The 21987-nt window shown below is 44.5% G+C and overlaps 2 protein-coding genes across 4 annotated transcripts in view; one reads left to right on the top strand and one right to left on the bottom strand.

Annotated features, from left to right (window-relative positions):
* Positions 1-4727, top strand: part of RNF2 (ring finger protein 2) — a 14810-nt gene extending 10083 nt beyond the window's left edge. For both annotated transcript variants that reach the window (XM_027899852.1, XM_027899851.1), the window contains exons 5-7: positions 617-889; positions 1709-1880; positions 2313-4727. In XM_027899852.1, the coding sequence (XP_027755653.1) occupies positions 617-889; positions 1709-1880; positions 2313-2414 (547 nt within the window). In that variant the 3' untranslated portion in view covers positions 2415-4727. The remainder of the gene's footprint in view (positions 1-616; positions 890-1708; positions 1881-2312) is intronic.
* Positions 4728-6626: 1899 nt separating this feature from the next.
* Positions 6627-21832, bottom strand: TRMT1L (tRNA methyltransferase 1 like). Of its 2 annotated transcripts, XM_027899846.1 has the most exons (16): positions 21653-21832; positions 19100-19234; positions 18203-18265; positions 17414-17527; positions 16429-16493; positions 15984-16113; positions 14457-14574; positions 13994-14073; positions 12971-13217; positions 12111-12323; positions 11167-11357; positions 9812-9890; positions 8924-9090; positions 8667-8726; positions 7852-7978; positions 6627-7762 (listed from the first exon to the last, which is right to left on the bottom strand). In XM_027899846.1, the coding sequence occupies exons 1-16, from the start codon at positions 21795-21797 to the stop codon at positions 7450-7452; spliced, it is 2247 nt and encodes a 748-aa protein (XP_027755647.1). In that variant the 5' UTR covers positions 21798-21832; the 3' UTR covers positions 6627-7449. The 2 variants fall into 2 exon arrangements, with proteins under 2 accessions (XP_027755647.1, XP_027755648.1); XM_027899847.1 differs by lacking the exons at positions 6627-7762; positions 7852-7978 and adding an exon at positions 8503-8526.
* Between the last annotated feature and the right edge of the window lie 155 nt (positions 21833-21987).

The raw sequence follows: 21987 nt of genomic DNA, 5'->3' as shown, positions 1-21987 counted from the left end.
CCTCCCCTCTAATTTTCAACCTTTGGCAAAACAATTTTTAAGCTTTTGCCTACTAATAGAAACCTTTGCACCACTCCCTGCAACTTCTGTGGCAGCCTGATGGAGATTTCAGCTTAGTTTTACCCAGTTATGGCTGTCACGTCTTAGATAACAACCCATAATACGAGGAGTCCTGTACCAAAATACTACCCTTCCATGCAAATAAATGCACATAATACCAGGACTTAAGTTTTAGTTGCAGCTTAATTCACCAGCTGGAATATGTGGTGATTGCACCGTAGTGAAATTTCCAGTGTCCATTTGAACTTAAAAGAGCCAGCTGGGAAAGAGACCCCAAACTTTCTGTTGTGGTGAAGCATGGTGTGATTTATATTTTTAATCACATGTGGATTCATGTTCAGATGAAAATAATGGTCTGCAATTGCCTGAAAAGCAAGTGTATGAAGTTAAAATGGTCTTAAAACATGTCTAAAAGGTGTTTGAGGGGCAGGAAAAAAATTAATGGTCTCGTCTATGAGAATCTTTTTTTAAAAAAAATATAAGTACTTGTACAGGGCCTGTCCACTGGATGAATTGTGAGCGGGGATCAGGGTTTGTCTGTGTTTGTGGTCACCAGGTTACAGAGGGGCAAGAAGCAGCAGATCGAGAACGGCAGCGGAGCAGAGGATAATGGAGACAGCTCCCACTGCAGCAACGCCTCCACACACAGCAACCAGGAGGCAGGGCCCAGCACCAAGAGGACCAAAACCTCGGATGATTCTGGGCTGGAGCTGGACACCACCACCACCACTGTGGCCATAGACCCTGTGATGGATGGGGCCAGTGAGATTGAGCTGGTCTTCAGACCTCACCCCACCCTGATGGAGAATGACGACAGTGCGCAGACGAGGTCAGCCTTCTCTTCCTCTCCGTGTGCTCTGCTCCTCAGTGCTGCTGCTTTTGGCTTGTCACGTCCTGGGGTTTTGAAAAATCCCCAGACCAAATTTACTTTGGTCACACAACATCCTGTTCAGCCATTGCGTTGGGTTGGAAGGGATGCTAAAGCCCACCCAGTGCCGCCTCCTGCCCTGGGCAGGGACACCTTCCACCAGCCCAGGTTGCTCCAAGCCTCGTCCAACCTGGCCTGGGACACTTCCAGGGATCCAGGGGCAGCCACAGCTTCTTTGGGCACCCTGTGCCAATGCCAAATGCAAATAAGCACTCCTTCCCTCAGGCGCCACTCAACTATTTGAAAATTACAGTAATGAGCTGTTTCAAGCCTTTGATCACAAATAAAGATGTTCTTAAGGTTTTTTTAGCATTGCAGTTCACAGTAGGTAGTGGGATAATGGTGTAGTATCAGCCCCTTTCTACTATTTTGAGATTCTTTGGAAATAAACCTTGTGGAAGTGTCAGCAGTTTTCAGAGCAGCTCTGTGCCAGCAGGATTTGCAGGCTGGAAGCTTTTCCTGGCTTTTTTTTTGTTCATAATTGTCCAAGCGCTGACTGCACATTTTGGCTCTCAGCAATGAGTAGTTTTGTGGAGTTTCCTCAGGTCTCTTCTTGGCTCCCTCTGCTGCTATGTCACTGTAGTGTCTGTAAATCTGTGAGAAGCTTCAGCTGTCATCTGTCTTTGAAGGCCTTTTCACAGCTGGGATTTAATAGTTGGAGGCATTCCAGATAATTTTTTCCCCATCCCTGCTACTCAGACATTGTGGTTGCTGTCACAGGTACATCAAGACCTCAGGCAATGCCACGGTGGACCATTTATCGAAGTACCTGGCTGTGAGGTTGGCTCTGGAGGAGCTTCGGAGCAAAGGAGAGTCCAACCAGATGAACCTGGACACAGCCAGTGAGAAGCAGTACACCATCTACATCGCCACTGCCAACGGGCAGTTCACTGTAAGCACCTCTGTCCACACTAAATCCCACTGTTAACATGTCCTTGATACAAATTTGATTGAATTCCACCTGGCTGGACTTGTCCCGAGTTGGCTTAAGGGTAAAATCCATAGCCTCAGTTTATTTAGAAGCAGATCGGTTGCTTTTCAGGAAAATGGAGACAGCAAAGGCTTGGTTGGGAGAAAAGGAGGCATAAAAATTACTTTGGGGAAATGCAGTGGTGCAATAACTACAAGCTGGCTTATGGTGTTATTTTCCGGTTAAAAGGGAAGAGAGAAAAATAATACTTTAACTGAGAACCTTGGGGTTTCATGAGGTTGTCACTCATGCCACATGATCCTTCAAGCCAACATACTGAAGTGTTGATTTAAGGAGCCTGTTTCTGCAGCACAACCAGATTTACTTCATTTCTGTCTTGCTCTTGTGTTGCAGGTGTTAAATGGGTCGTTTTCCCTGGAACTGGTCAGTGAGAAGTACTGGAAGGTGAACAAGCCCATGGAACTGTACTATGCGCCCACCAAGGAGCACAAATAGGCCCTGCTGGGAAACTGGGCTGGGACTGACTCTTTTTATAGCTACAACTTCTTGAATATGAAAAGAAGGCTCCACCAGTATCTTCCTGGACAATACACGTGCTGCCTTCAGGCACCCTCAGTATACTCAGTAATATGATTAGACAGTATTCTGGGTTGTATTTGATTTAGTCTTTGGGTTGGGTTTTTTGATTTATCCTTAGGAGACTAAATTACCTTCTCCATCCAGTGCATTCCAGTGTTTGACGTGCTTTTTTTGTTCCAAATGCATGATAACTGAGCGAGTGTTCTGGTTTGGAATGTCTTCATTTTGTCCAGGTAAATCTGGATTTCTCCTACATTTGACACAGTTACAGTAGCCTCTGTGAAGTATTGAGTGTTGGATGGCCAAGGAAGTCTGTTCAATAGTAGCATATGCCAAGGAACGTGTCAAATGTTGGAATTTGGTACCAGTTCTCCATTTGAAAGATTGGTAGAGAATGGATTTTGGATGGTCTTGCAGCTAGAGGTGATTCCCTAGGAAAGGTTTATTAAGTCATTTTCCTGTGAACAAATGTGAGTTTGGCATCTTGTGAGAGGCATCATTGCCCGTGGCAGGGGGTGGAAGGAGATGGTCTTTTAAGGTCCCTTCCAATCCAGATCATTCTGGGATTCTGTGATTATAAATAGAGCTGCAGTGAGAAAACTGACACTTGGAAACCTTGCTGTTTACTGAGCCTAATTTAATACTTCAGGGCAAGGTGATTCATGAGATTCGTTTGCTTTTCAGTCAAAACAAGCCCAAACAACTCAAATTCATAATTCTTCCCCACGCAGGACATGCCAGTCTTGATGGTTGCCTCCTGGCCTCTCTTACAATGCCCTGTCCTCACAATTTAAGTGAAGTAAATCTTGTGGAAGTGTCACAGCCCTGCTCTGTTCCCTGGAGTGGGATCTCTACTGTGAGTGTGCTAGAATGTGCTCTAAAGAACTGTCTGGAAAACTTGGTTTTTAAAGCAAATCTCCCAAATTCCAGCACATGGACATCAAAATGCTTTGCTTTAGTGAACTGTGCCACCCCAGCAGTGACCTTATCCTGGTGTGTGAGTAGGAAAGACTTCAACCATAAGCTGCTCCAAGATTCTCCTTTTTCTCCTTTGCCATAGCTTTAACAAACGTGGCTTAGCACTTTGGAAGACAACTTTAGTACTTGACAAAGTTTACCATTTAGTGTCTTAAACTTAGGTTCAAGTGTTCCAGCTTGGCACTGGGCACTCGTGTGAGGCCCAGGAGCTGCTGCTGGTCTGCATGTTCACCCCTCTGCCCTGGCTGTGCACTTGGCTGTGGCCCTGGGGGAGCTGCTTTACCTGCATTCTGCCTGAGGGATATTCTGTCCCCACGAGGTTCCCTTTGCTGGGGGACTTGCTGATGACCCCTCACCTCTTTGCACCTGGAGCTTGAAGCAGAGCTGGTGATGGGTGAGAAGCAAGACTTCACACCACAGTATTGCTCCTCCCGTGTGCTGCCTGCAGTTCCACTGGTTTTGGCATGTGCTACACCAGTATTCAAATGCTTGGGGATTCTCTTGGGAAGGATTTAGCCTTCCATGGCTCCAGGCTTTCCTAGCACTTGTAAATATGTGTCCTTTCCAGCTGCTGTTGCAGTTCAGCTCTATCCTGCTGAAAACTTGCACAGGCTTCTTTGAGTAAATTATTTTCTCTGACTGGAAAGACTTGGGTTTTTGTGACTTGAAATGCAAGTTTTGAGGCCCCAGAGCACAGAAGGGGCAGTTCTTAAGGAAATATGTTCTTACTTTCTGGTGAAGCGTTGCTGTATAGACTAGTAGTGCATGTCCACAGAATATAACCAGGGGGTGGGGGAGCAGCCATGGGAAATGCTTTAAATTCTTGGGGAAACTTCTAGATTACTTGTCAGCATCCCTTCCAGTGTGAGAGCTGTGGGGATGAACAGGCCCTGAAGCAAGAGGGGTGTTTGTGAAGCTGAGCAGTCTGTCTAGGAGCTGTCACTTTGTCCCCAGTTCTTTCAAAAAGCAAGGGAGAAGGTGAAGCTTTTATTCTCATGTTGTAGTGAATTTCCTGAATATTTATGTTCTTTAAATATTATATATATAATGTAGTTGTTTGATTAAACCATTGATTGCACTGTGACTCTTTAGTGCTAGAAACTATTTCAACTCTTGTCCCTTTCAAAGCCATGTTATTTTTAAGTACCTAACATGTTAGGTATGGGTAAGTCTAACTAAAGTATCTCCTATCCAACTGAAGTCCCACTGAAATGCTCAAATTGACAATAAAAGCAAAAATGTTATCAACAACCTGTTGGAACTTCCAGTGCTGCTTCCTGTTGTAGCTGCTAAAAGCATCCCTCTGGGGTGTGTTTTAGTGCTGCCCAGGTGCCCCTGAGCTCCACCGTGTCGGCTGTTCCGGTCCCTTGGAAGCAGTGAACTCCCAAGGGTGTTCTGTGCCTTGAATGAGAAACAGAGGCACGGAGAAGGCAGCAGCTCTTCCACTGACTTGTCACAGGGGTTCCTGTTCCAGTCAGATCCTGCACCCTGAGGAAGGAGATGAAGGATTTTTCGTATCGGGGTTAAACCCTGGTACTTTTGTTGTATTCAACGGCATGAAGCAGCTTCGGTCCAAAGCAGCGGAGGGCAACTGTAAATCACTGGGGTTGAAGTGCCTTATTTTATTTTAAACAGTGAACTTTTGTTCCTTTCCTTGTTTTCTCTCTGCATTTACCGCAACTTTTAACCAGAGGCTGCACCTTGAGCTGAGGCAATGTCTGTGTTCACCAGGAGCTGTACTGAAGCTCTCCCACTGTGGAAGGAGATCCCCTTGAGCCCATGTTCCTGCTGCTCCCTGGGCTGCCACTGGTTATCCCAGTTGCCTCTGAACAGCCTAAACTCCCCTAAAGCTTCCCTAAATCACAGCTAAGCAGAAAGCACCCCGAGTGCTCACGGGTTCTGCAGGGGGAAGGTGGCCATGTCCCGCAGGTACAAAGCATCCAAGGTGCCACTGCACCACTCACAGTGGGAACTGGATCACAGCCTACAGCTTACCTTCCCTTTGTTCTCTGGCACCAGTGCTCCAGCCTGCTGGTTCAGCTGATGGCCTGACACTGATTTCCAACCCTCAGGCTTCCAGCAGTCGATCGATCAGTTTTGATTTTCTGTTCAGCACAAGCCACTTGCAGACACCTTGACCTCACCAAGAGGTGCTGAAGGTCTGTCAGTGGTGGCGGCACAGCAGTGGGTACTGGCTGGTACACTGGCCAGCTTTGAGGATGGACACAGGACCAGCTGTGGCCTTGCCACCACCACCTGCATTATCTTCACCTGTTTCCCGCTGTAGCAGCTAACCCTGGCACTGTGGGTCAGTACAAGCAGGAAGAAGAAGCCCCCAAGCTCCAGCCTCAAACAAACATTGGTGTTCTGGTAACTAATTATTGCAGGACTGGCCCTACCTTGGCCTGAATTTCACTTTCTCTGCCCCTCCAAACCCCTGGGAATAGGTGTCTTGGCTTGGAAAAGGTGCACAATACTTTCTGTTACTTAGGAGGAGCTGCAAGAGGAATCAAAAACATTTCCCACAAGGGGCTTCATTAAACTTTCTTTTTAACCTACTTAACTACAATTGGAAAAATTTTTGCCCCAGGTACCCAACTTTAGGACTGATCCATTAACACTGAAATGAGCAGTGTGTTACCTGCAAGCACAGCCTGCCAACACATTCCACTTAAAAACCCAAAAATGCAACCAGGGAACATGAAATTCTCTTCCCCTTCCATCTCTCTTTCCAATTTGATCTTTGGAAGAGAACTATAAGCACCACACTTTTGAAGGAAACTGTTGCTGTAGCACTGATCCATGATCCCTTCAGAGGGCTCTTCTTTTTTTAAGTCAGAGCAGAGTTAAAATAACTCATCACCAAAGAGCCCTGGAATTGAACAGGGTGTAAGAGGCAGCAAATTCTGGCCTGACAGGAGTGGGGGAAGTTCTGCATAATCAGGAGTGTATCGGTCATGTTACTCTTGTTGCAAAGTTTCAGAGATGGATAAATAAGGATAACCCCCAATATTCTGTTCTTTGATAACTATAACACCAGGGCCCTGCTGAACACCAAACCTGTGAAACACTGAGAGAGCTGCTCCTTTATTCAAGTGAAATACAGAGGGATCAGAACAAAGTTTGGGGGAAAGAAAGGACAAAATCAAGCTTATTTGGCTAGAATGCTGCCATGTATTTAAGGAAACCAGAACCCACTGCCAACACACAGCACCTCTGCTCCTTCACAGAGGACATTTTTCTCACATAGGTTTATTATTGACAAACTCACAGCAGAACTTTACCTGAACGTCAACTGTGGTCCCTCGTCCCTCTGCCCTTCTGCAGCACACAACCAGTGTGACCTCCGAGCAAACAACTACCTAGAGTGACTACACAATTCACTAAGGTTTGGTTATACACTGGAGTTTCAGTAGCAGTTGTGTCACCTTCTTTCCCTTCTCCCCTGGAGCAGAGCTATGGAAACCTGAACGCAGTTCCCTGCGCAGCCTGGAGCTCCAGGTGCACCCAGGCAGGAATTCCTGTCTTAAACTCGCTTTGCATTTTATCCTGTGGTATTCTCTTACCTTGACATGCCCTCCCTCTGCATTGTAACCAGCCAGGTTTTAGGAGTGATGCTTTTTAGGAATATGCTGTTTCACTTTCATCTCCTGTTCCAAACTGCTGAAGACTTTTGGCCCTGTCCACTCTCGCGGATGCTGTGCTGGCAGTAGGGCTTGACCAGGCAGGGGAGCAGCCTCAGTGTGAAAGGGATGGGAGTGTAAAAGCAGGTAACTCTCCAAGACCTTTGCACAGTTCCATGACTGTAGCCAAGCTGGGATCAGGGCTAAGTTTTGCTACATAAGTCTAAAATGCCCCTTCAAAGTAAAACAGGCAATTCAAATGTTCAAACTGCAGTCTGGGAAGAAGGAGTAGCTCACTGGAACTGGGTGTGAGTCTGGAACATCCTGATGTATGAACAAAATGAGCCACATTAATCAGCTGCACAGTCAGTGGGGATGGATTGCGTGGAAACAGCATTGACGACTCCGGATTTATTGTCTGGAAACTCAGCATCTTCTTCCTTGGTATCTGCAGCAGCTGGAACCCCTTCTCCCACTTGGAGATCTCCAGGGAGATGGACAGGCCCTTCTGCCTGCCCTCCCGTGTACGTGGGAGTGCTGTACTTCATGAGGACAGTCTTGAACTGCGCCAGGGGCGCATTCGTGCGCATCCCCATGGGGTCGAAGTGGGTGCGGCTCACCCTGTACCCGGCTTCAGACAGGTAGTTTAGGAACTTATTCAGCCTGGAAAAAACCAAACCCACACATTTAAAAAGAAGGCAGAGCTGCTGAGGTTGCCTCAGTGAAGCTGAGTTGAACTGAAGCGGCCTTACTTTGGCATGTTCATGCCCCGGATGCTGTGCCTGTGCATGTTGTAGTAGAAGGGGGGGTGCTCGGTGCTGTGCTCGGCTCTCTGGCGCTTGGCTGCCCCACGAATCACCTCCTCGCCTTTCCTCTTCCCTGCACCACAAAAACATACCAAGAAACCACTCAATAGCCAGGGAGACTCCACGAAAAGCCCCTGAAGCCCAAGACAGTGCGTAAAACGAGCCACATAGCACCTCCACCTGTGCTTTTCTAAGGCAGTATGAGCAGAGTATGGGCAGGATGAGCTCACTAGCCTTCTGGTGGTCATCCTAGGAGAAGGACAACTCTAATTTCAAACCTGTAAGGCCATCCATCCAAGAGAAGGATACTCTAATTAAACCTACATCCTGAGGACCTCGTTGTCACCGTCCAAGCTTTCCTGGCCCTGGCAGATGAACCTCAGGAGTAAAGGGTGGGACCAGTTCTGCGCAAACTGAGCCTCACCTAAAAAATCCACTGCGCAGGCTCGAGGGTTATACCCACACCTGTAAAGTCCTGCAGCGAGAGGTGAGGGACAAAACGGCAGGTGATAAATGGCAGGTGATAAGATGATGTGCAGAGTTAAAATCTAGCCTGGATTTCATTAACGGGCTGTTTGCAGTCATAACAAGCAAAGTGGGCTTCACGGAGCATTCAGCATTCTGCTTTCACCAATATGATGACAGGATAGATATGATGAGAAATTAAGATGAAGTAAAATCAGTATTCAGTGGGGAAAAACTCCTGAGTCAAGAAAAAAACCTGCCCAACTGCTACAGCTACAGCAAAATGATCCACTTACCAGGTACCACGTAGGACTCTGCAGAAGTGTTTGAGGTTTTAATATACACACCACACTCTTCTAGAATAGAAATAAAGTAAAAATTAGTTCTACCGTAAAGTGGAAAAACAATTACATAGAAAGAAAGAATTCATTGCATTATTAATAATGCATTCCATTTTATGGACACACTGCTGTTAAATAAGTTATCACAGAGCAGCATCTGTAAATCACCACAAAGCCAGTCCTTCCTGTGAACAGGCTGCCCTTTTTCTTACCTTGCTTGTTCTCATCACCAGGACCATGGGTAGAGAAATGTTTTAAAGTTGTGCACTCTGCTTCACAAACTAATGCCTTCAGGAGTGGCTGGGCTTCATCCAAGCCATACTGCCCAGCCTCCAACAGCATTCTCCTGAGGAATCCGGTGTTGAAGAGGCTTCCTGACCTGTGACATGCAAAGGGGAGGGAAAAGCTAGGACTTCTTTTTAATGAAACCAAAAAGCTGCTCTAGAAATCTTTTGCCCAAATTGATTCCACCAAAGTGCTGCATCAGGCTGAATATGTTTTTAACTTATCAAAGCTGAATTGCTTTGTTTGCAATGACAGTAACATCAGTCTTGTTAAAAAAAAATCAAGATCTCAAGAATAGGTATTTTATTTCTGCCCTAATATGTTGAGAAAGTCGTTTAACCCCCACAAGAATGGTACTGGCAATTGTCAGCTGTTTTTAATGCTGCTTTGAAATGGTCAAAAGACTTAAATGCTTTACTCTTGTTTCTCACAAGTCTTAATTATCAAGAAGTGTCTTATTTACTACGGTCAGTACATCTAATGATTTACTAAATGTATTCTCCACAAGCAGGGAGTAAAAAAAGGGTTGCTTAACATCAGACCACGAATACAGAGGGAGATTCTCCTGTGCAGGACATGTTCAATGAGTGCTCTGAGTGTGAAATCTAAAGCAAGTTTGTTATTATTTATTAAGTGGTTTGAACAAAAGCAAAAACTGAGCAACTGACTAAATTGACATCCACGATCTGTTTCCTCAGTTCCTCCTGATTGATGCAACATGCCCAACAGGCTGGCATTTTTGTGACAGGACTGAAAACTGACCCTCAGAGCTTCTCCAACCAAAATGCCTCCCCAAGTGTGTGATGTGCACTTACCAGAGAGGCCCCAGGACCACTGCTGTCTTCCCGGGCATGCTGCCATGGCAGTCACAGGGCAGCTGCTGGTAAGGGTTCTCTGCAACACAAAACCAGCACTGAAGGTGTAGGGAACAGACAGCAATGCCCTTCTTACTGCAGAACAGAGATACAGGCAGAGCCCACTTCAGGGGAGAGACTGCAAGGGCAGCAGCAGGAGTGTGACACTGGTCTCACTTCTGCCAAGCAGCTCAGGCAAAGAATTCATGACTGATGACTTGATCTTTAAGCAGTGTTAAAACACTGAAGGAAAAAAAAAAGCCACGTAACTTCCTATGTTTTTTTTTCAAGTAACAGAGAAATTATTTGCCTTCCTACACTTATGTACAAATTGTCCAGGTTAATAGTGAATACAACCAAAAACATTTCAAATATAGCCAACTACACCTACAAAACACCTACAGGTTTTCTAAGCCCTGTGCAACTAAGACATTAAGTAAACAATTCACTTACTAATTAAGATCTCTGCCACAACACTGTACTTATCAGTTACTCATTCCCATCCTTAGAACTGTATCTGATTTTTAAAAAACCTTTTTAATACCAAGCTCATGCACCTGACCTGGAGCAGGGCAGGACCAGTTACGAGTGAGATATCCAAGAGCCCCAGACTTTGAAACAAGGTTTTAGCTTTTATATTCATTCAAAGCACCATCTCTAGTGTAATTTTTGCCTCCTCCCTCTGCTGACCTCTGTACTGAGACAGCCTATGAACAACAGGATGGGAAAGTGAGACTGTTCAGTCCACTACATTTTAAGGAACTGAAATGAGCAGCAGAAAAGCAACCTGACATCAAAACCTGTCTGGAGGAACCCAGTGGTAGCCAAGGCTGCCCCACTCTTCTGGCATTTCCTGAAATGGCAGCTCCATGGACACACCAGGCATCCTGGCAGCTTCAGCATCTGCAGCTACTTGGTAGGATGTTCTGTCCAGAGACAAATCCCAGAATGGTTTGGGTAGGAAGGGACCTTAAAGCTCACATCACTCCACCCACTGCCATGGGCAGGGACACCTTCCACCAGCCCAGGGTGCTCCAAGTCCCGCCCAGCCTGGCCTGGGACACTCTCAGGGATGGGGCAGCCACAGCTTCTCTGGGCAACCTGTTCCACAAATCCAGCACATTTACAGCAAAATCCATGCACACAACTAATCCAAGCCATGACCACAAAGCACAGTACCCCCTCCCACTCATACAAATTACCCATAGTTACATCCAAGGGATTTGCTGCTAATGGGATGTAAATATAAACAAGGCACAAAATGGAGAGACAGGAGTCAGACCCTCTAGAAGTGCAAAAAAAAAAAAGCAATTTACCTTCTACCATATTGCCCTCTTTCTGAAAAATCCTCTCTTCACACCACTGGCAGTGGATGAGGTACCGGATTTTCTTTGAGGAGTTGTCTGCAGTGGATGGGCCCCTCAGAACTCTGACCACCACCAGGACAAAGTGTTCCAGAGCCACTGCCAGCAACACCTCAATGCCTTTGTTACAGCGAGCTGCAGCTCTGGGAAGGGAAAGAAAACCAGACTGTATCAAATTTAAACACTGCCATGGACACCTGGACCTGCTGCAAAGTGCTGGAGCTCATCCACTTTCTGGAGAGAGGGACTCAAGGTTTGAGAAGGAGAAAGTGTTGTTTCTGAAGTGCCTTGTTTTGAGTCCCTCCTGCCAGGCCAAGCAAATCTTGTTTTACTTCTTTTTATCACATCTAGAAATACTGATCTTGCACCCACATCATCACACATGCAGGGAGATGGACACGTGCAATCTAACTATGTTCATGTCAGCATTTGTGCTCTGGCACTCCCAAAACCTCTGGGCACTTCATTTCCCTCCCATCTTATCCAAGCAGTTGTCCCATCCTCTTGCCTGTATCTTTTCTTTTTCCCAATTAGGTTTTATGCCCTCATTTATTTTAATGAGTATCTATGTGCCAATGACTAATTTCACCAGTCAGTAATCACACCTGTCTCCTGAACCTCAAGCATGAGGATCTGCAGTGAACATCAGGTTCCCCTGAAGCAGTCTAACTTAGCTAGAAGCCATCCAAGCAGTTTAATTGGCGTTTACAAAGACCTGCGCAGCTCTAAATGACAAAACTGACCCAGGAATAGAAGTCTGCAAAGCTGGGTGGGTATTTCCTATTACCATCCCACCCCCCTACCCTCTTGATGCATTTGCACCTTGCCCACTCACTAATTATTTCTAGGAATCACCTAATGGCGTTTTCCCATCACTGGAGGTGGTTTAGCAGTACCTGGTGACAGCAGCAATGACAATCCTGGCTGCCAGCTCCTTGTAGTACTCTGTCCTGACAATGCTGCACCCGTAGTGGCGCAGGGCGACGTGCTGAGCCTTTGCGTACAGAGAGCTGGTGTCTGTGGACGTCAAGGACACAATCCCAAGGTTTCTCACGTTCCTGAAGGCAGAATCCAGGTAATTCACACAAGTTCCAAAGGGGTCCAAGTGGCTGAAAACAAAGGAAACACCACTGAGTGCCTAGAAATGCTCCAGAGTTTAGCTTTACACTGAGGAAAACACTATTTCATAACCCTCACTTATTTAAAACAAAAAGAGGGAACAAGACTGAAACTTTCAATAGTAACATAAAAAAATCCCATAACTTATTTTGATGTCTATATAGGTCTTGAATGTATGCATCTCTAAACCCAATCTGGAAGAATTAGCCTACTTTAATTGAAAATTAATATGCTGAAAAATGGTTAAAAGAGATGCAATAAAGTCTCCTACACAACAACACGGAAAGGTATGAATTTTAAATCAGTAGAAGTTTCAAGAAAAAAAAGAAAAAAGACTGATTTGACATTTCTCTTCATCAAACAATGAAGAGAAAACTCCCGTTTGCCTTAAAATTTTCATGTATATTTAAAGTCCATTCTGGAAGGGCTAATATTTTTTACAGCAATATCTAAAATATTTAAGATTACAGTTCCATCCCCACATCACGTCTGGGACAACAGAATTATATTTAAAATACCAAGTGACTGTTGGCTGACTCTTTCATAATTCCAACTTCTCCAAATAATCACACACTGGGATGTGGGGGTGGGATGTGTCATTATCAAACAAGAAAATTTTGACAGATTCAACACTTACATAAAATCAAACGATCTCAAATGCATGATAACATTGGCATCCATTTTGGTCACCTCAACGGTATCAGTATTTTCTTCTCCCTCTCCCACAGTTCCATCACTGTCTCCTTCCTTCGTGTTCAGTTTCACTTTCATTTTGTTTAAATGACAGTTTTCCTTAATGATTTTCACAGAATTTTCGTTGCAATCATTAATTGTAACTTTCACAGAACTCCTGAGGTGCTTTGCCCACTGCAGTCCCATTATACCTGAGGAAAAACAGAATTAGACAGAAGAAGGAATTGTTTCTGCATTGCTGAACTTGACAAGAAAAATCCACGCTTTTCAATTTTTATCCTACAGAACTCTGTGTGTGTGATGCAAACTTTGTCATGTTCCTGCAGAACTGTGTTGGTGACTTCTGCATCAGCAGGGTGACAACGGGGTATGGAACAGGACAGTCTTATCTATCACTTTCTGACATGATAATCAGGATTACAGACTTAAAGAGCTGTGATTTTGCAGAATTTAAGAAAGCTGGACCCACACTCTCCAGGAGAGCCTTGTTTAGCACTCCAGTGCAGCAGACACAGTTTTAAGACTGCAAAATCCACCATCTCCTCAGACCTGCTTAACAGACACTGATACAACTGCTCTACGCTCATGGTCAGAATTTTTGTAATCAATTAAGAGATGACTGTGATAAAGAACTCTGGGTTAAACCCCATTTTTAAATCACAGGTTCATTTCACAGCCAAATTCCGCATCCAGGGAGCCCAAGGGAACTGTGACTTGGACACAAGCTTAGGAAGACACCATTCCAGGGCCTGATTTTAAGGAGACCATAAACTTTGATTTAGTATTATTTAAAGCCTTTTCAAAAGGCTCTAGATGGCTGGGTTTTCGTATGGAAGCTAATGACTGCCTGCCTAAGGAAGAAATTACTGTGTTCCTTGCGTTATTTTTGACTTTCTGACATCAGTTTTGATTTCTGCAGCTTCTTACTACTAGGTATTAAGCAAAATGATTAAAAAATGAGCTTTACCAGTGGCCCCAAAAGCATCCAAACACTCAATGGGTTTACGTTCCTCAGCCAGTACGGCCAGTGCACAGAAAATCAACTGCCTTCAAAAGAAAAAACAATGGGCACAGTAAGTAGATTAAGTATTTTTCCCTCCTTTTCCTTATCTCCCTTGAACACTGGAACATTTAAGCTAAACTCTACCTGTTACATGGAAGAACTGTAAATCAAAAACCTCAGCTCCGCTTAAAAGTTGCAATTCTACAGTAGGACATTCTTAAATCTACTAATTGCAGAAAGATACTTAATTGCTTCCCATACAGTGTTCTTGGGTTTAAATATTATTTGTCAGGAAGAGTTTTCTGATGGAAAACTCCTTTCTCCTGCCCTCTGAACAAAAATTTCACAGTGCTTGCTTTTTAAAATGTGTTTTTCGCCACCAACTCCCCCCCTTTCTGGTGTATCCTCCCACTCCCTGTTCTCTTACCTGTTGAGTTTCATTTTAGGATTAAAATAGGAATCTGTTTTCTGGGGGGTGGAGTGGTTGGGAAGAACCTGCACATCCGTGGCTGACTCTTTTATCACTTCATTTGTGGGAGCACGAACTGAGAGATAGGAATTGAGGGGGAATGAAAGAATCAGTGAGACCTGCAGTGAACATCAGCACACTTGACAAATCACATTGACAAACTGCTCCCACATAGCCAGAAGTTCTCGTTATGCTGTAACCCAACTAGCACATGGATAGTTGACAAGCATAAGGAGGGAACAGGCAACAATTAGTCTTCTAATCCCAAGAGCGGCAGATAAGGATCACACTCCACCACAATTCTCTTCTCATACCAGCTCAGATCTGTTCCTCGGTTGGGCTCCTGAGTATCCACTCCCATTTAAGAAAGCCAGCCCCTGAGCATGAGGCTTAGCACGTCTGGTTTCCATGTTCAAACATAATACACTGCTAATTCATTAAAACCCTATTAACATAGTCCTGAATGTGTATCAATGAACTGCAAAAATCCCTCCGAATCCTGGATCTAATCTCTCTAAATTATCACACAGCTCCATGAAATGTGCTTAGCACAGGGACAATTCCAGCACTTGAGCTCTGTGTAAACAGTCTGTGGCTGTCATTTCCCTGAGCAATTTATCCCCAGCCTAAAACTTACCTAGGAATGACCAGGACAAATTTATACCAACTAGATACATTCCAGCTCAGCCTGCCTCTCTCTCAGGCCTTTCACACACACAGGTGGTTTATCTGCTCCACCTTCAGAGGCCCATAAAGTTGCCAAAGCCCCTACAAAGCACAAGACACCTGATCTCTGAAGTTCTTCTTTTGTTAAAAAATTACAAATGGGCCATTCTTTACTTAGAGTTCTGAAGGGAAGCCCACAGAGATTAATGTATTGCACAGAACAAACTCTGTTTCAACTTAAGGTATGGATGCCACTACAGCTTCTCAGACATGCAAACTAATGCCCAGGCATTAAAGTACTGGCATTACAATTATTTTTAAATGTTTTTCATCTAGTTTATTCAAGTTCAGAAAAAAAAGTCCCATTCTGGAGAAAGTCAGGCAGGACTGTAGTTTGCCAAAGAACTTCTGGCACCCCTACTGTAACTCTCTGGGACTAAAAAAAAACATCATCTTGGTTTGGGAAGCCAGACTGGTACAGTTTGGATAAAAAGTGAAAGATTTTTATACTGTTTTGTGGGTGCCATGTCCCTCACTCTTTTGGAGACACAGAAGCTTGTACTTACAACATTAAACTAAGTGCGAAGGGAGTATCAGTAACCAGTAAGAACAGAGTAACCTGCCAATGCAGAGACTAAACCCCAACACTGCAACATTTCTGAGGAAAACAGAAGCTCTGAAATACAAAGGGCAGATTTTTCATGAGTAAAACTAAATCTGTTTTGGAGGTTTTCTCGTGTCTCTCACCCCCATATCACAGTTACTGGAGGTGCTATGTGGTATTAAAGGATTGAACGTTTGCTGGAGCTCAGAACCAACCTGTAATAAACCTTGACTCGGTCTCTCCTTTGTTCACATGCCTGTTAATGTGACCTATCATGTCAGTCCTTCGGGTGATAGTTGCTGAGCAGATGATACAGTGGTAATGGGCTCCCATCTTTGACAATGTCTGTAAAATATGACATTTTATGCAGTGCCAGAACACAGAAACCCGGTTAAAAGTCATCTGTTACCTCTAGAGCATTCGGAATATTTGTGATCTCCAGCCAGAGATGCTGTAGGCAGCTGCCCACCACAATGAGAGGTGTAACTACATCCAGCTACCCAGGGGTTCTGCCAAATACCTGCACTCTGCACCAACAACTCAGCCCACACACGGGAGAGCAAGATGTACTTCGCAACTCATTAGACCTCCAAGGTTCCCCTAAATCACCCATTTTCCTCAGGTTGTACAGTAACAAGCATTTCTCTTCAGCATTTGTACCTGGTCTCCAACGAGGTTGGGTTTTACTGGGCGACAAGGTAAGTGACAGATGCACATTCTGTACCCTGGAAAACAAACCCACACACAGCACAGCAAATAAACACCATGTCTGTGTCCTGCACCACATTTACGGCTCCCAAACACACAGAGAACATTCACCCCCTGCACAGGGAAATTAATCGGCTATTTCTACATTTTAAATTTTAAAAAGCACAAAATCTACATAAAGCAAATTGTTTTAAAAAGTCTCCAGCATCCTACAAAGCTATGTCAGGTCTCCAGTTCAAAAGTACTTGTGAGTCTTTTAGAAAAATATTGTTACTGGTTAAAGGACTTGTGCGGACTCCCATAAAATAAATGTCCCATGGTTGGAAAAAAACTAAGACAGCTGACACTCCAGTCAGATAACTTTTAGTTTAATCTAATAATTTTATTTCCCACAACCATATACCTGGTTCTTCAACAAAACACATACTGTTCCCTTTTTGTCTTTCCTAAACTTCTTGTAGGCATTTTAATGCATCTTACGAGCAGATCAGAGTTTGTTAAAAAACAATTAAGGTTACCAAATACTAAATAATATACTAAATACTACTAACACTTAAGATTGTTTATCTGAAACCATGGATAAACTTTATGATGAGCCAAAAACGACATGTGTGTCTGATTATTTCAATATAAATAAAACTCTAACTAAAGTAGTTTTCATTATACACCTATTTTAGATCTTATAGTAACTTCTATGACATGCCAAGCTACTGGTTTTCTTTGAAGATAAAATGCAGAACTGTAACTATTTTGGCATGTAGAAAAATACAGAGTTATTTCACATTTACATTTTTACATCCCAGCTCAAAGTCCATTGTGTCATTCTGATTCAGAACTGGGAACAAAATGCTTAAGGAAGGGGAATTAAAAAAGATGAAACAAAGACCATGCCCACGATTTGCTCAGGTATTTGCTATTCAAATCTGATTTCCTTTACCTTTGAACTCAACAGAAATTTTCCAGTGCAAGTTCTGAAGGTGACGGTGGAGTTTATGACTATTACAAGCTTTGAATTTCTCTTCAGGGCACAGCGGACAGGGCTTCTTTTTGTCTGCAAACACAATAAAGACAGAAGGAGAAACACAAACTTTAGGTGTCACTCACATTAGCTAAGATGCAGGCCAAGAGAGAAAAGCACAAAGATGATATCAGTGGGAGTTAAAGATGAATTCCCCAGGGGACATTCTATTTCAGGTCCACAGAAAGTTCAAATTCAGGGATTTAGTCTTCCCACTCCATCGAATACAGGCAAGAACCACTGTCACCTTAAAGACAATTAACTTCTACGACCTTTAGCTTTTGTTTTCTAGTATTTGTCACTCCAGCTACGTGAGATTTAATGCAACTTCTGCAGAGTACTGAGGAACAATAGAATTTTATGGATGACATGCAGAGACTTGAAAATAACCGCAACAAATTAGGAGGTTAGAACAAGACTCTGTCTTTCCAACTCCTGAATCTGCTGGAGAAAGCAAGCATCTGCCATCTTTTTAAGCTGCAAAAAAAATATAATGTACACTATATAATACCATTTTTTCTTGGAAATCCTGCAGGCAGAATTTAGCAGAAAAGCAAAGGAATAAATCATAAAGCTCTTTTTTTACAAAACCCCAGGTCTTCAAGCATTATAAATACATGTAGTGTGTTAAAAGTAAAGACTAAGGGAAAATGGAAAGCCCTGTAACAGGAAGATGTGTGTTCTGGGACACTGCCTTGGTGAACTCACCTTCTCTCAGGTCAGCCAGTTTCTCCAGATCAGCCAGGTGTCTTTGAATTGAAATATGTTTGTCTAAAAAGCAGAAATATTTAGAGGTTAAACACTCTTGGTTTAAAAATTTTCAGTTTACTGCTACTTTTCTGTGCATCCTTTCAAACCTAACACTGTTAGGAAATGACTGTAGTACCAGCTGGAATCCTTATTTGTATCCTTTACCTTCCACGGCAGCAGGAATGATTGCAAAAATTAATCCCCAGAAAGCCTATTTAACAAGATCTGTATATTTTCATATATTTCTACTTCTTTTTAATACTGACACACATCAAACTTTTAAAATTGGAAATGTGAAAAAAACAAGCTAAAAAGATCAAGTCACATTCCATTTACTGCTGGTTTTGATGCAAATCATTCCCAAAGCAGTACAAAAACATCCTATGAACTGTCCGGCAAAATTAAAATATCAGTCAAAAGTGGACAAATTTTAACAAAAATTATTCACTGTAGAGCCAGAATACATTAAATTCTATCACTTTTTTTTTCCTTTCTCTTGGGAAACTGTTCAACCTTTACATCTACCACCTGATTTTCCAACTTATCAGTCTAGTGAAGAATTTGTTAAAAAGAAGAGAATTAGCTTCTCCAATAAATCTGCTTTATTGGTTCCAGCACACAGACCATCCACCTTCAGAGTGACACTGATTTTATAGTGACTTCAACTGTCACAGTGTTATTTACAAGATCAATCTTCAGGTTTTCTTAGGAGAGACAAAGTAATTGATCCGTGTGCTCAGGACACACAGGTGAGTTTTAAAGTTCCAAAATGAGATTTCACACGCTCCCTTCACCTTTCTCCCTATTTCTATACCTCAAGCACACAACACAACTAGTAAGAGTTTAAGAGCAAACCTCGTGGATAATCAGACGATACATCCAAAATGTTGCCATCTGATTCCCTTGTAGGTTCTTCCTCCGTTCCTTTTTCTTCCATTTCCAATTCTGACTCTTTGTTGCTTTTCACTTTGTCAGAGTCAGCCACACCATCTTAAAATCAAAACCACCACATGGAAGTGTCAGTGTAACAACGATACAAACCTGTTCATCTGTTTCCTATAATCTGATGCTGACTAAAAGCGTGAAGGAGGAAAAAACATTACCAAACAATATGTTGGGGAATGAGATTAATTATCACTCCAATTATCCTTGAAACCCCAGTGGAATAATGCCATCCTGGACAGCCTGAAACTATTCAACTCACCATCTGTATTATCAGATGTTTAAGGTGAACAAAATAATATTTATATTTTTTCTGGAAGATAGCAAAGGAAAGCAAACAAGGAGGAGGTCCAAATCCTCCTAACAATATACAACCGTCTGGGAAAGTCTGATAACTGTTTGAATCACAAACAATTCCAAACTACTCTTACCAGACTTGTTTGTGATTCAAACAATCATGGAAAAAAGAAGGAAGTAAGGAAGGATTTTGCTATTATGGGGGTTAAGTGCCGATGCCATCAGCACTGGCAAATGAATGACCTCCTGGGGCAGCCTGAGATGGGCCTGATGAGGAAATTTCAAGGACTGAAGGAGATGAGTGATGGCACAATAAAATGACAAAAAACAGCCAAGTCCCCGGATCAAACTTGGGGAAAATAACTGAAGGAAGAGGCAGAAATCCTCAGAAGCTGTGGGTCCCACTCCCCACCAAGGGGCAGCAGGAGGCACTACGGAGGGATTCAGAAAGCCACTCGTGGAATGATCCCACAAGCTTCCGAGGGACACGTGGGACTAGGAAAGTTCCCAACATGGCCTGGCTTTGCAGCCACTGAGGAGCAACAGAACAGGCTAAGGTTCCTCAGCCGGGGTGGCACAGAGGTCTGTAAGATGGCGGCATGCAGAGAGAGCACAGGAGTCAGCCACTGGCTGCCTCTCCCAGCACAAAGGCTGGGATGCACCACACGGAGTTACAAACTGGTTTGTGTTTGAGGTTATTCCCTGAAGATCCATGGTTGGTTGTGCTCTGGATGGGGCTTGGAGCTACCTGGTCTAGTGGAAGGCGTCCCTACCCATGGAAGGGGCTGGGAGACTGGGGGATCCTTAAGGTCTCTTCCAACCCAAACCATTCCAGGATTCCACGATTTTACTAGTCTTCCCCAGCTGGATCTCACAGCAGTTCTTCAAATTCCCTTAGGGGCCTTCTGTTTGTTTTCTTTTTAACAGTGGGTACAAATATTTGTTATCACAAAAACAAAGCAAAAAGAGGAAATGGGATACCTCAAGGCAAGGGCTCAAGGAATTGTTTTAAAAGACAAAAGCAAAAGAAAAATTATTCTACCTATCTTGAAATGTATCAGGACTGCACTGCTACTCAAGAGAACATTGCTGTGTTCCTCACAGACCGGTTTTTAAACTGACAACTCACCTAAGACAGAATTGTAATACCTGCCTAGAGCTCTATTAAAAGTTGTATGATTCCTGGTGATGGTTTCTACACAATTTATTAATAGAAAGGCAGAAAGAAAATGAATAAGGATTTTTGGTAGGAAATCCGTAACAGTTATCCATTATGACTATGTGTGCTGTAAGAAAATTTGAAAGAGTTATAAAAATGCAGAATAAGAGCCCAGCAGTGACAAAAATCCACCACATCTGGAGTGTCTGCATCTTCAGAGCACGTGCAGAGGTTAAAATAATTGAAAAGGAGAGTACGCGTATATATATAAAAATGTAATTAGTATGTCAATGCACATTGAGAGAGGTAAACTTTCACACCGAATGCTGAAGAAAAGCAGGCTGCTACCGAAGCAAGACTGTAGGATTTTTTTTAAGTGCTTATGAGGAATCACTAACTACGCACAAACAGAATAACGCTTCAGACAGACTAAATTATACTTAAACGGTAAAAAAATTAGAGGAGTCGGTTCACTTGAACCGTAAGGCTGGCTACACAGGCAGGGACTGGAAACCCGGCACAACCAGTTTACAGCATCCCAGAAGGGGCCAGGTCGCAAGGGACCGCAGTTCCACCCCCCTGCTCCAGAAGGGTCTTCCTAGAGCACATGGCACAGACTCGTCTGGGCTTACAATCCTGCGGGGAAAAGGTGCGGGGCTGAGCCCCCCTCACCGCCGGCTGCCCACGGGCCCTCAGAGAACACCGAACGACCATCAGGGGCAAAACACCGCTGGGTTCGGGGGAAAGGAGGGACGCGAGCGCGGCATGGCGGGCTCAGAGCGGCCCGAGGCCCGGCGGGAACAGGTCGGGAAAGCCGGGAGCCTCTGGCTTCCAGCGCTCCACAACGAGGGCGGAGGTAGCCGGGAGGCAGCCCTGGGGTGGAAATTCAAACGCGCCCGGGGTGGAAATTCAAACGCCCCCAGGGCTCCTCACGGCGTCCGCCCGCCCTCAGCCCCCGGCCGGCGGGCCCGGCTCCCCCCGCCCTCCCTCAGCCCCCTCCCGGCCCTCACTGAGCGCCGCTGTGTCGCCGCTGCCTCCATGGTTATGGTTATGGTTCTCGTTATGGTTCTCGTTATGGTCCTCGTTCTTCTCCTTCTCCTCCTCGTCCTCCTGCTGCCGCTGCAGCGCGGCCTCGGCCGCCTCAGCCGCTGCCATGTTCGGTGCGCGGAGCCCGCGCGGCGCTCCCACACGGGCGGAGCGGCGCTGCCGGGCAGCACGGCCGGCCCCACTCCGCCTACACTTCCCAGCCACGCTCTGGGGCCGGCCCGGCGCGCACCGCGGCGGGAGGAGGAGCGGTGGCGGAGCTGTGGGGGGTATCCGCGCCGGGCAGGACGGGGGTGGTTGG

This window comes from Empidonax traillii, unplaced genomic scaffold, assembly GCF_003031625.1.
Source record: "Empidonax traillii isolate 1590-97213 ecotype Southwest subspecies unplaced genomic scaffold, ASM303162v1 scaffold691:size399616, whole genome shotgun sequence".
NCBI classification, from domain to species: Eukaryota; Metazoa; Chordata; class Aves; order Passeriformes; family Tyrannidae; genus Empidonax; species Empidonax traillii.
Note: the sequence above shows the minus strand (reverse complement) of the source record. Positions and strands in the feature narration are given on the sequence as shown.

Bases quoted from the DNA above. Each gene is read 5' to 3' on its own strand.
- TRMT1L (XM_027899846.1), bottom strand. From the start codon at position 21,797: ATGGCAGCGGCTGAGGCGGCCGAGGCCGCGCTGCAGCGGCAGCAGGAG. The intron at 14,575-15,983 runs GTTGGTTCTGAG...CCTATCTCTCAG, and splicing joins CGAGTCAAGGTTTATTACAG to TTCGTGCTCCCACAAATGAA. The intron at 7,979-8,666 runs GTAAGTGGATCA...TTTGTGGTGCAG, and splicing joins AGAGTCCTACGTGGTACCTG to GGAAGAGGAAAGGCGAGGAG.